General features: G+C 39.6%; 1 protein-coding gene across 1 annotated transcript in view; it reads left to right on the plus strand.

Annotated features, from left to right (window-relative positions):
* Positions 1-12,423, plus strand: part of rb1 (retinoblastoma 1) — a 196,322-nt gene that overhangs the window by 51,668 nt on the left and 132,231 nt on the right. Inside the window, 1 exon segment of the mRNA XM_052014904.1 lies at positions 3,239-3,441. Within this exon segment, the coding sequence (XP_051870864.1) occupies positions 3,239-3,441 (203 nt within the window).

The raw sequence follows: 12,423 nt of genomic DNA on the forward strand, positions 1-12,423 counted from the left end.
AGCAGAGTGTTCTGAGATATTGGCTCAGTGATGATGGAGCAGTGATCTATTTTCAAATTAGGATTGTGTGTAATATAGAAGAAAACTTGCAGAAGGTACTCTTCCTATCATTCTGTTGCTCTGGTCCTTTTAAAATATTTGATATTGCAAGTTACTGCTATCTGTCAATATTAACTCATCCTTGCAATAATATGAGCTTCATGTTATCATCCAAGTTTTTTTTCCCTGCATCCAGACCTGCATAAAATCTGGGAAGTGCACCTCTTGCTAGTTTCACACCCGTTCTGTGGGTGATAAATTAAGAAATTGCTCAAGCAGTCTATCGGGCCATTTCATGGAATTGACTTTTGTAGTTACCATGATGATATTGTTCAACTTTCAAAGGAGCAGTATTATTACGTCATGGAGCGAAGCAGATCAAACACTCTTGACAATAAAGAACTTCCTGTATAACACGGAACTCACTTAAACTTCTTCCTTATTGCACTGGGATCAATGTTTTTTTTTGTTTTGTTGACTGTTTTGTTTCAGGTTGCATGTTTCAGTTGTTTGCTGCTCTATAAAACAAATTGCTCAGAATAACCTTTAACCTTTGATATCACAATTAGTTTGGAATCTTCACTTTCCTTGCAAACCACCTTTAACTACTGGAAAGTTTCAAAATATGATCAGCCAGTAAATGAGCATTCTATCCATGACTGTGAACATTTTTATACCATCTGATCGCCTGTGTGGCTCCTTGTAGCTCAAGAGTTTTATGGACTGCTTTGTGATAGACAGCAATAATACAATAAATATTTTGTTGATTGCTCATTATTCCATCACACCTTTGGTCAGTCCAATCAGCCATGAGATGATGACTGAACATTCCACTTGTCTAATTCCTATGTAACATGAAGCATGTCCAGGATCTTTGTATGGAAATGGAATAGCAAAAAGAGTGTAGAAAGAAAAACTTGGATTGGAAGTAAGCTTTTGAGTTTGAGATGCATATGATATTCAAACCAATTGTTTGAACACTGCTTATGAAGAAACTTGACTTGAAGTATAATTGGTGCTGACCAATAAAATCGTGCCAATCTCTAAGATGTAAAATTTTAGCTATCCTTGTGTTTATGTCTTAAGGTCATAAGACAACTTGGAAATAAAACCACATGAAAGATCTTTTCATATTGAACATGACATAGCATTTGAAATTGAATCATATAATTCCAAATGAAGTTTATTCCTTTCTGGTGTCCAGAGGGTCCATTAAATAGTTTTAATAGAATCTCACTAAACTAAATATATCACATTTTTGATAGTCAGTTTTGGAAATGAGCCTGATTATAATGAACATATTCATTGCCTTTATGAAGGAAGCATAGATATCTTAAAATTTTATTAAAGACCAAAATGTATTAACTTACTTTGAGTGGGGCTTAATTTTAAGCATAAAATTAACTACATATATAATAATTATACCTTAATTTGAAGTTCTTTGGTAAATTATTATACTTTGCTGATTCATTTTTGCACCATCACTATAGATTTTTTTTTGTTTTAGCTGTAAGTATTTAGTTTATCAAGAAATGATGCCATTTCAATCCTGTATTATAAGAAACTATTTAAACAATTGCTTTATGAGCCAGTGGGTGTAAAATGTCATTAACGTAGAATCTGAAAATGGAAATCTTGACTTTGCATTTCTACTCGGGGGACATCAGCGGATCTAGTTATCGTGGATAGGCAGTTTTTCTTTTTTCACAAGTCAAACTGGATCTGCGAAGGGATAATTTGGTTAAACCAGTACACACAGGAGATCCAGCATTGCCAAAATTAATATTTGCAGGAAACGTTATTGAGATGTGAACCAACACCACGATTATAAATGACCATTGGCCATCATGTTAATTTCTTGCAAGGTGTTTTATCTTAGTACCACAAAGCAATAAATAGGTGGAGTGGGGAATGGTATTTCAAAATGCAGTAGAGCATTTAATTATTAAGGATTTAGAAAAGTGCCTGTTTCAGCTAAAGCAGATCCCAGTAGATAATTTAGAGCATTGAAGAGAACTTAAAGTTGAAAGCTGCAGCTTCATTTGAAATAATTCAGGTGTTCTACTTGAAATGGAGAGATAATTCTCTTAACAGGATGGTAACTTATGATGGCTCCATCAGGCAGTTCAGTGATGGCATTTTAAAATTGCTGACTTCAGAAGGGATATTGGCCACCTGAATTATTTCAAATGAAGCTGCTGCTTACATTTAGTAGCAAGAAATGAAGCGGTAGTCTTTATCTTGTTGAGTTCCTCCATGTAGGGCAATTTCAGAATCCAGTTTCCAAAAACATTTAAATACACTAGCTATTACTACCACTGCTCAAAGTATCCCACAAAGTTTGAGTACCACTATTTGTGGCTCACGCTGCAATTAACCTTGCACAGATCTCTTACTGGGAAAATTGTGAATGCTTTTTATGACATAAATCCATCAGGCTCCTCTCCATTAAAATATATGGTGTAAATTGAGTGGATTTTCCAGTGTAAATGATTTGGAATTTCCACAAAATTGTGCCCTAATGCTGGATTCCTGTAGCGGAGAGTAGTCATTGAATTACTGATGAAGAGCTGTCAGCAAGTTTGAGACTTTCGTGTTTTAGCACATGTGGAAATTTCAAACTTGCAGGTATTTACCCAGAGAAATGCAATTCTTCTATGCAGGACTGTCAGGATTTCTTCACGTTGACTTGTCTGAGTCTCCAAAAAGCTAGATTAACAAATCTACCTGTGTTTATTCGTTTACTAAACATGGTTTTGTGCATCTCTTACATACTTGGTCCTGGAAAACATGAATGTGATATGATGTCTCCAAATGGGAAGCTCTTCCGTTTTGACTTATCCCAAGTTGGTATGGAGCTTCCTATCTTTACTTCATGAATGCCTTTGGAATATTTGTGTACATTGAAGTTCAATAATTGAGGAATTCAGGTAGTTTTGCTTGTTCTTTGAATGCTGTTCAATTGCAGTTTGTCCTCCCAACCCTTTTTCGACATTCCAAGCAGAAGTATCATAGTTGTCAAATTCTATAGAGATTAGTGGCCCATTAATCATTTCAGTTCCTCAATTTGGTTGATGACTTATTGTTTAAGGGGATGCTAAACCACATTCAAAGATTACAAATAATATTAAAGGTAAATAATGTAGCTTGCACATTTATGGAATTACTGGAAGTAGAACCTATTAAATTTTGTTTTCAGGGAATGTATCATTGAAGAGCAGCATTCAAGCAGAGACTGATCTCTCCTTTCCCTGGATCCTTCGCGTATTTGATATAAAGGCTTATGAATTCTATAAAGTTATTGAGAGCTTCATTAAAGCAGAACCAAATCTAACCCGAGAGATGATCAAGCATGTGGAAAGGTGTGAACACAGGATTATGGAGTCTATTGCCTGGCAATCAGTGAGTACTTTTCTCCTCATTTGCAGATGATGATATTTGCTAATGAAATTAAATGAAGGGGTTACTTGGATTTTTTTAGATCAATAGTTATTGAAAATTGTAAACACTCTGCTGTTATGGAGATTTAGATGTGTAGCTGTCCAAAAGGTCATATCTACAATTATTGTTTTTTTTGTAAGATTCAGAATTTTCAAGATCATAGGGTTTTAAAGTGAGATTCACACACTGAATGTTAACTGCAATTAGGAGCTAAGAACTAGTAAACTTGAGAAAAAGAGCCAAATAAAAGGCAAATACAGGAAATCTAACAAAAACAGAAATTGCTAAAAATACTCAACAGATCAGGTAGCATCTGATGGAGCAAAGTAGTCAATGTTCCAAATTTATGGCCTTTCTTCAGAACTTGAGACAAGTGCTAAAAATTATACACTGCAGAATGCAGAACTTATCTTTACCTTGGATTCATTCAGTTGGTAAAAATGAAGTGAACATATTAACTTTATTTGTATTTGCTACCTGACATGCAGAAGTTCATTGTCTTGTTTGAGTCTCCAATAAAGTAGATTGAGAAATCCATCTTGGGCTTTATTTGTTCACCTGATGTAGTTTGCGCACTCTCTCTTTATGTTCTTGGTCCCAAAGAACATGGGGAAAGGTTGGTGACAATTGTCTTTATGTGCAAGTGTGTGAATACAGGTCTCTCTTAGTAGCAAAGGCATACAAAATAAGGCACAAGTACTGGTTGTGTCGTGGACTACCGAGATTCGAGAATGACCAGGAGACGTAGAAGATTCTTCAAGAAGTTAAACCTTTATTTGCAAACAAAAGTTGTGACGATCAGAGAGCTAGTCACCGATCGCCCACTGACCGCGCCCTGACCGCCCCCAAATACAGCTTGTGACCCTCCTTTAAAGTACAAGAGTACGTGACTTCAAGCATCCAAGCACAAATAGCAGAAATTAAAAAACAGAACCAAATAGCTGAAAAACAGAACCAAATGGCCTCACAAGGTAAAATTAGATACCTACTGGACAAAACATGAGATCTCATCATATCGACAGACATCACCACATCACCATATACAGATAGCCCTTAGTTATCGACAGAACACTACCATATACTTATCAATAGAACCTTAGTTACCCAGAAGAACATTCTCAATTAGCCTTCACCCTCCTTCATCTTGTACAGAACATCCATCTTGTACAAAACAGATTATTACAAAAGCGACGTGTGTACAGCCTTTAACAACCTTTATTTTCCTTCTATATTCCCCCCTTTGAGACCTAACGGTCTCACATAGAGAGAGAATTCAAAGGGCACGACACCTAGAAACTAAAACCAATCATTCCCTAAAACCGGGTATTATACACTTTTTTCATGCACGGGCCCCATGGATTCACTCTCTATTTCCTGAGCCAGAGGACCAAAAACCCGTCCCTCCGTAACGGAGACGGGGAAAAAAGACCCTGAGGCCCTCACAGCCTATTTTCAACACAAGCATTATTGTCTTCTGCAATGCTGTCATATTCATTCAGCATGTCACCCCAACTCAGATCATAGAAGTATGTTGTTGCAATCTCTTTCTCTGGAGGGGTTCAACTCAGCCTGTACCAGAAGCATTGGAAGTTGTTTCGCCGTGGCCCACACTAAAAGAGACTTAAAAACCAGAAGAAAGCAACACAAAATGATTGCAAAAATAAGAAATACAATACCAACGATCACTGCAATTTTGGTCAGCCAGGCCCCCCCCAACTGCCTAATTTACTCTCCAGCCAATCAAAGAACTGATGTCCAAACCCCGCATTCTGTTTAACCTCTTTCCTCAAATTTTTCAGTTTATCCATCGCCTTAGCAAAGGATCCCTCTGGGCTGGTGTTATTTGGTATAAAGGAGCAACAATATTCTCCAAACAGTACAAAGACACCTTTTTCCACCAATAACCAGTCTCCACTTGGACTTGTCTGCTCTCAAGACTGGTAACAGTGGAGTATTACAGGGGCTACTAGTCTTTTCAAGCACTCCTATCTCAAGCAGTCCCTGTATTGTTGGCGCTATTCCCTCTTCTGCTTCTGGTTTCAAGGATATTGTGTTCTTTTAGGAGGAACCACTCCCTGTTTCAATTTTACTTCTACTGGGCTTGCTGATCTTACTCTTTCTACATCTGTATCATGTTGTGACCATAAAATGGCTGGCAGTGCCTCCAGCCTTCTGTCCTTCTTTTGACCCTCTTTTTCTACTGATAATGTCATATGTCATTGAGGGGTCACTTCAATCTCCTTGGGGTTTCCTACCATTTCTATATCTACTACTACTTTGATATAGTTATTGTCCCCAGACTTCCAGACCCTGGGTGTCGCTGTCTGCCAATCAATAATTGTTCCCGCTTGCTTCACCATGGGTCCCAAATCCTTGGACTGGTATCCCTCATTTACTAACAAAGTTACATGAGGTGCAGTTCCTGGCACCCTGTACCATTTTTCTAAAAATGCATTTCGCTCTATTTGTAAGGCTGCTCCCTGTTTCCCTATTATTATTGCCTCACTTTTTAAGTGCTGCTGGGTATCTACTTCATTGCGCCATTTTCTCTCTATCTCTTTACACTGATTCTCATCAAAAATCACTGTACAATGCAACTCAGTTCTGGGTGGCTTGGCCCTAGGTAGTATTACCAGAGCACCCTTTTTCCATTTTCTCCAAGTTTCCCAAATTTGGTCTTCTATGTCTCCTATCCAATACACGTTTGCTTCTCTAGCTTCCTGTACTACCAGTTGAGTGTTTATTTTTCCCACGCTCAACCCATCTGGGGTGCATTCCAATTTCAATCCCAGTTTTAGCAACGCATCTCTGCCTAGCAGATTGATTGGAGTTCCTTTGGACACTAGAATCGGCAAGACTATTTCATTGTTTCCCATCCTTAACCTCACTGGAGCTGTAAATAGTGTTAACTGTGCTTTTCCTGAGAACCCTACAGTTTTAATAAATTTTCCTGACATGGGAAGGTGGAAGGCTTATCATGGTTGCATGCAAGTGTACACAGCTCCAGTATCTATCATCATTGGTGTTAATTGCCCTTCTAAAATAATCTGAACAATAGGTTCCTCTTCCACCTCCTGTGTTATCATTGGGTACTGTCCCTTCCCACCTGGGTTCTCTGGGCACCCCTAGCACCTTCCATAGGGGTTCACAGGTCTGGTGGACCTACTGGGGCTGGTCTTTGATTAAACTGTTGCTCCTTACACATTGATTCCTGCTGAAATGTGCCCGGCCAGGGGTTGTATGGGCAGTCTCTCCTGATGTGCCCTGGCTGATTACATCCCCAACACAATCCTTTTGTCCCCCTTTCTGCCTGTTTTCTCACCGGTCCTTTCTGCCCATTACCTCTCTGCCCCCCACCTTGGGAGCTCCAGTCCTGTCTGGGCTGTTGCCTAAATTTGTTTTGCCCCTGATATGGCATTTGTGGAAATGCTCCCCCAAAGACGTTTATTATTGGCATGGGGCTTTCTGGCCCTTGTCTGGCAGTATAACAGCCTCCTCCATAAGTTGGCACTTCATTCATTTCGGTGGTCACACCCTGATCAGTTGTTATGGGCAACATCACCTTGCCCCCCTCTCTCTCTCTTTCTTTTTAAGCTCCTCGAGCTGCATCTGTGGCAGCTTTCCCTGCACTTCCTCTTGTTGCTCGGCCAGCCTTTTTCTGTCTTTTCGATACTTGTCTACTGCATGGACTACGTGGTCCCTGAATTCTTGGTGGGACATTGACATCAGTCCTACCACCTCCTCAAGTCTGGACTTGACTTGGGGGACATTGCATCCACAATAGCAGTCTGAAACATCGTAGTCATCAGCTGATTGCCATCCACCTCTTGCTCTGTTTCCAGTCTCCACTTTTTTAACCGGTTTTCCAGATAAGCTGCTGGGTTTTCAACATCACCCAGTTGGTCCCCCTTTAGAGCTTTGGGGTCTATTTTAGGTGGGTAACAGTCTCTGAGGGCCTGCCATACCCTCTGTCTCACTGGATCAAAACAGTCACCATCAACCTTTGGATTGCCCGCCACATTCGTTAAGCCAGCCAACTCCATCAGTTCTTTCAGTTTTGAGGCTCCCACTACCTTCACCAGCAGTGCCTTTAAGTCACCTGTTGCCAATAATCATCCTGTGGTCTTGTCCTCAAAGGCTGTAATCCACTTTCCAGCTCCTTCATGTATGCTGGGTAGTGCATTTTTCAGCCCTTCCAGGTCCTGAGTCCCCCAAGGAATGTACTGTGACTGTCCTCTTCCTTTCAGTAATATTGGCAGCATTCTCCTTCCCCCGAATACCGGCTTATCGGTTCATAGTCTTCCTCCTCATCCGTCTCTGGTCCTTCTATTTCTAATTCCTCCCACACTAATCCTTTCGAGGTTTCTTTTCTTTCTCGCTTCTCTACTTCCTCCTGCTCTTTCCATTGTCCTCTCTTTTTCCACTTTGGCTCAACGTGCATTTTATACCATTGGAAATCCTCAAAATCCTTCAGTAATCTTGCTTCCTGCAATTCTTTAGCCTCCTCCTGTATCTCTAATTTCTGCCTTTCTATTTCCTCCTTTTCCTCTTGGAGCATTCTTCTTTCTGTCTCCCTCCTTTCTTTAAAGTCTTTCTTGTCCTGTTCATCTTCACTAAATTCTACCTCCCCTTCTATTTCAAATGTTCCCTTCACTAGTGGCCGCTGTTTTGGGTTCCCTTTGCCTGGATAGGGAGGGATTTTTTCTACCTCTTGCAGGTCTGGATATAGAGTCGACTTTTCCTTCCCCTCCTTTTTTACATCGGACTGTCTTTCTGGTATCTTGGTGCCCTGTGCTATTGGCACTATTGGCGCCTGCTGTGCTTTTCTCAACTTTTCTCCCTCCGTCCTAAAGAGTTTTAGTATCTCTGCCTCCTGTTCTCTTTTTTGGTTTCTCTTTCCAGATTTGTCTTTTGGTTTGTAATTTTTGATTATTCCCTCCATTTCATCGCACAGACTTACATCAAAAGTTTCCTCTTTTGGCCACTTCGTTAATGGATTTTTGGTTCTCTTTTCCCATTTTCCCGAAATCTTTTCAATATCACTTTTAGATACTGGAAACTTTCTGCTTAGTATTTCAACTGCCGGTCCTTTTCCTGTCACGTTGTCTTTACAAGACCTCTCGAAATTTCACAACTCACTCACCTAATTGTTTCTTATTAGTGTTACTACTTTTCTTGTACTGCTTCTACGTCTATCCTTATAATTTTGTTACCCAATTTGCCGGTTTTAGTATAATTTAGTTTTGTTCAATTTATCAGAATATTCTTACCTTTTTTGTTCTGCCCTTGCAGACCCCTTCCTCGGGCAGTATCCGCAGAACTTTCCCTACCCGTTCAGACCCTCGTCCCTACGAGGCGGTATCCGCAGGGGCCCTGCCCGTTCAGACCCTCGCTCCTGCGAGGCGGTATCCACAGGGACTTACCAACACCACGTGGAATTTTTACTTCACTCACTTTCTATCGTCTTATCTATACCTACCCCACTGCGCAGTTTTCTTGACCAATCCTCCGAGTTTCCTTTCATTGCAATTTTTTACCAGATTCTTTGGATCGGAGAGACCCTTCGACAATTGTTTAACACTTCTGAGTCCCGGAGACCTCCCAGACCCAGCAGAATTCTTGGTCCGAATTATCAACGAAAACGCTTACCTTTTTCCTTGGGTGGCTTCTGCTGGTTTCGTGGGGGTCCCCGAGGGACCAGGAAGCGTCCCTGACTTGTTGCTCTTTTCTTATGGGTCTCTTTCCGACCCTGCCAACTACGCCAGATTCTGTCGTGGACTACCGAGATTCAAGAATGACCAGGAGACGCAGAAGATTCTTCAAGAAGTTAAACCTTTATTTGCAAACAAAAGCTGTGACGGTCAGAGAGCTAGTCACCGATCGCCCACTGACCGCGCCCTGACCACCCTCGAATGCAGCTCGCGGCCCTCCTTTATAGTACAAGAGTACGTGACTTCAAGCATCCAAGCACAAATAGCAGAAATTAAAAAACAGAACCAAATGGCCGAGAAACAGAAACAAATGGCCGCACAAGGTAAAATTAGATGCCTACTGGACAAAATGTAAGACCTCACCATATCGACAGACATCACCACGTCACCATATACGGATAGCCCTTAGTTATTGACAGAACACTACCATATACGGTATCAACAGAACCTTAGTTACCCAGAAGAACATTCTCAATTAGCCTTCACCCTCCTTCATCTTGTACAGAACATCCATCTTGTACAAAACAGATTATTACAAAAGCGACGTGTGTACAACCTTTAACAACCTTTATTTTCCTTCTGTAGTTGCCAAAATTTGAGGGTGAGTTTGGTGCTACGAGTGAATTTGAAGTTTTGCAACTGAATTCACATTGAGTTAAATAACAAAATTGTTAATTTCAGAAGTGTATTAGCAGTTGGTTCATCCTGTTACTGACAGGAGACATACTAAGGCAATAAAAAGAAATCCAATTTTTAATGGTTAGCAGTTTTAGTTTAAGCTGTTATTGTGGTTGATTAATTTTTGTGCCACTACTTCCATTGCTTTTACATATGTGTCCTGAAGCACATTTAGCCCAGGTTTCTTTTGCTGGTTTTCTGTCATATTGTAACCTATAGTGCTACTAACTCCAATGTTGTCACCTCTGTAGTGACATTTTGTGTACAAGACAAAAATATTCACTGGGTGAGGATAGAGCAAATTCCATTCAGGTTGCCTCTAATATCTTGATTTTTGCAGTCTTATTGCCTTAGTAACTGCAATCAATTGATGTCACTTTGTCCAGGACAAATCAAAACAATACCATTTGTCCAAAGTATCTTGCTGTTTACAAGCTTTTACGATAAATACAGCACCACATCTCAATGCCACAGTGATTAATGGCAAATTAATTATTAAGTCTAATAATATGTTACTGGAAAGCAGTCAGAAGTAGGAAAGCAAGCTAGTTATCTCTTCTGCAGTCAAGAAACGAATTCCATTATATGACCTCATTTATCAGTAATTCAATATTGACTCAAACTTCAAGTCATCTTCATCAACTGAGTCTACAGGCTAAATTTCTAGGCAATCTCTAATGGAACTTGTGCTATTGCTTTGGTTGGTTTAAATGAAGTTAATAGGTGTTAATTTCAGAATGTATTTTTTTGCAAAAACTATGTTTATGATTACCTATTTAATATACTTGACTACTTGGCATAAAAGGAAGTTCTTATAATATTTGAAAAAAATCAACAATGGAACCTGTCTGCAAAAATACTTCAGTTCAATTGGTGTGCCTGCCTGTATTTTGTGACTCTATATACTGTATACTGCCATTTTTCTTTAACTGCCCTTTAGTTGTCCACATATTTAGACAATGCATGTTCACAATGCAGATCAAGTACTTGGACAGATGTAGATTACCATATTTTACACAATAGTTTCTGAATGTCCCCATTTCAATGGGAACCTTATGGGGCACTTGAAATTATATACAATGTATTACTTAGTCACTTTATGAGCCACGTTACCATTATCTCATTATTTTTGCATTGTCTTTATTTATTTATTGAACTTCAAAACATCTCTCTTTCTTTAAGGTGTGTTTTTCTTCTCTCGCTCTTGTGCTCTCCCCACTCCTCCCCCTCCCTCCCCCTCCTCTCCCTCTCCAACCCCCCCCCTCCCCCTCTCCCCATTAATAATTATTTGATTATTGTTTGTGTCCTAAGGTCACATTTATGTTTAAGAACACTCTAACGTTAGAAATTTACAAAAGCCAAATAGAAAATGTTCAGCCATTGACACCTGTGCCCTTTAAGGATGGGCCGGCAAAGATCAGGAATCAGGATCGATGAAATCACAGAGGGATTTAAATATGTTCAAGGAAATTTTAGATTCTTGCCTTTGACTGGTTTGTGAAGGTTTTAGGTTCAAAGATGAGGGACAAGTTTCCTTCAGCTTCACTTTAATCATAGTGAAAGGTTGATGACTGGGTCAGATTCAGTAGACCAATAATGGCTTTGTAAGTCAACAATTCCTTAACAAATCAAGGCTAATAAATGTAGATGTAGGCTGAGACTCTGTGTTTATCCTTTTGCATGGAATTTTTCCTGAATTTGGGCTGTTGTGTTGGTTTGAAACCAATGGCATTTAAAAGTCATTTGCACTACAATCTTTATACCGTTCTGCTGTTTTGCGCTCGTGGTTGTATTTATTGTTGTATTTGTATTTATTATTATCATGTATACTTTCTACTCTGTGAGCTTCATGCAAACAAGGAATTTCATTGCACCCTGGTGTGTGTGAGACAAAAAAACTAATCTATTCAATTCTAAAATTGAGTTAATAAAAATTTCGAAGTTAACTGAAGGCATACAAAAACACTTGGAATTAAAAATGTTAGAGCAATCTTGTGAGAAAAATAACTTATCTTTTATTTGCTTACTAAATTTTTCCCAACAGTCCTCATTAAAGTCAGTCATGAGATGTGAATTGTCACAGGATCTAAAATAACATCCCAACTCCTATACTTAATACTTTGATTTATGAATGCCAGGATGCCAAAAGCCTTCTTTACAACCCTGTCTACCTGTGATGCCACTTTCAGGGAATTATGTATCTGAACTCCCAGATCCCTTTGTTCCTCTGCACTCCTCAGTGCCCTATCATTTACTGTTAATGTCCTACCTTGATTTGTCTGCATTAAGTTCCATCTGCCATTTTCTGGCCCATTTTTCCAGTTGGTCCAGATCCCTCTGCAAGCTTTGAAAGCCTTCCTCACTGTCCACAACACTTCTAATCTTAGTGTCGTCAGCAAACTTGCTGATCCAATTTACCACATTATCATCTAGATCATTGATATAGACAACAAACAAGGATGGTCCCAGCACAGATCCCTGAGGCACACCACTAGTTACAGGCCTCCAGTCTGAGAAACAATCATTCACTACCACTGTCTGTCTTCTCTCACAT

This window comes from Pristis pectinata, chromosome 4, assembly GCF_009764475.1.
Source record: "Pristis pectinata isolate sPriPec2 chromosome 4, sPriPec2.1.pri, whole genome shotgun sequence".
Taxonomy (NCBI): Eukaryota; Metazoa; Chordata; class Chondrichthyes; order Rhinopristiformes; family Pristidae; genus Pristis; species Pristis pectinata.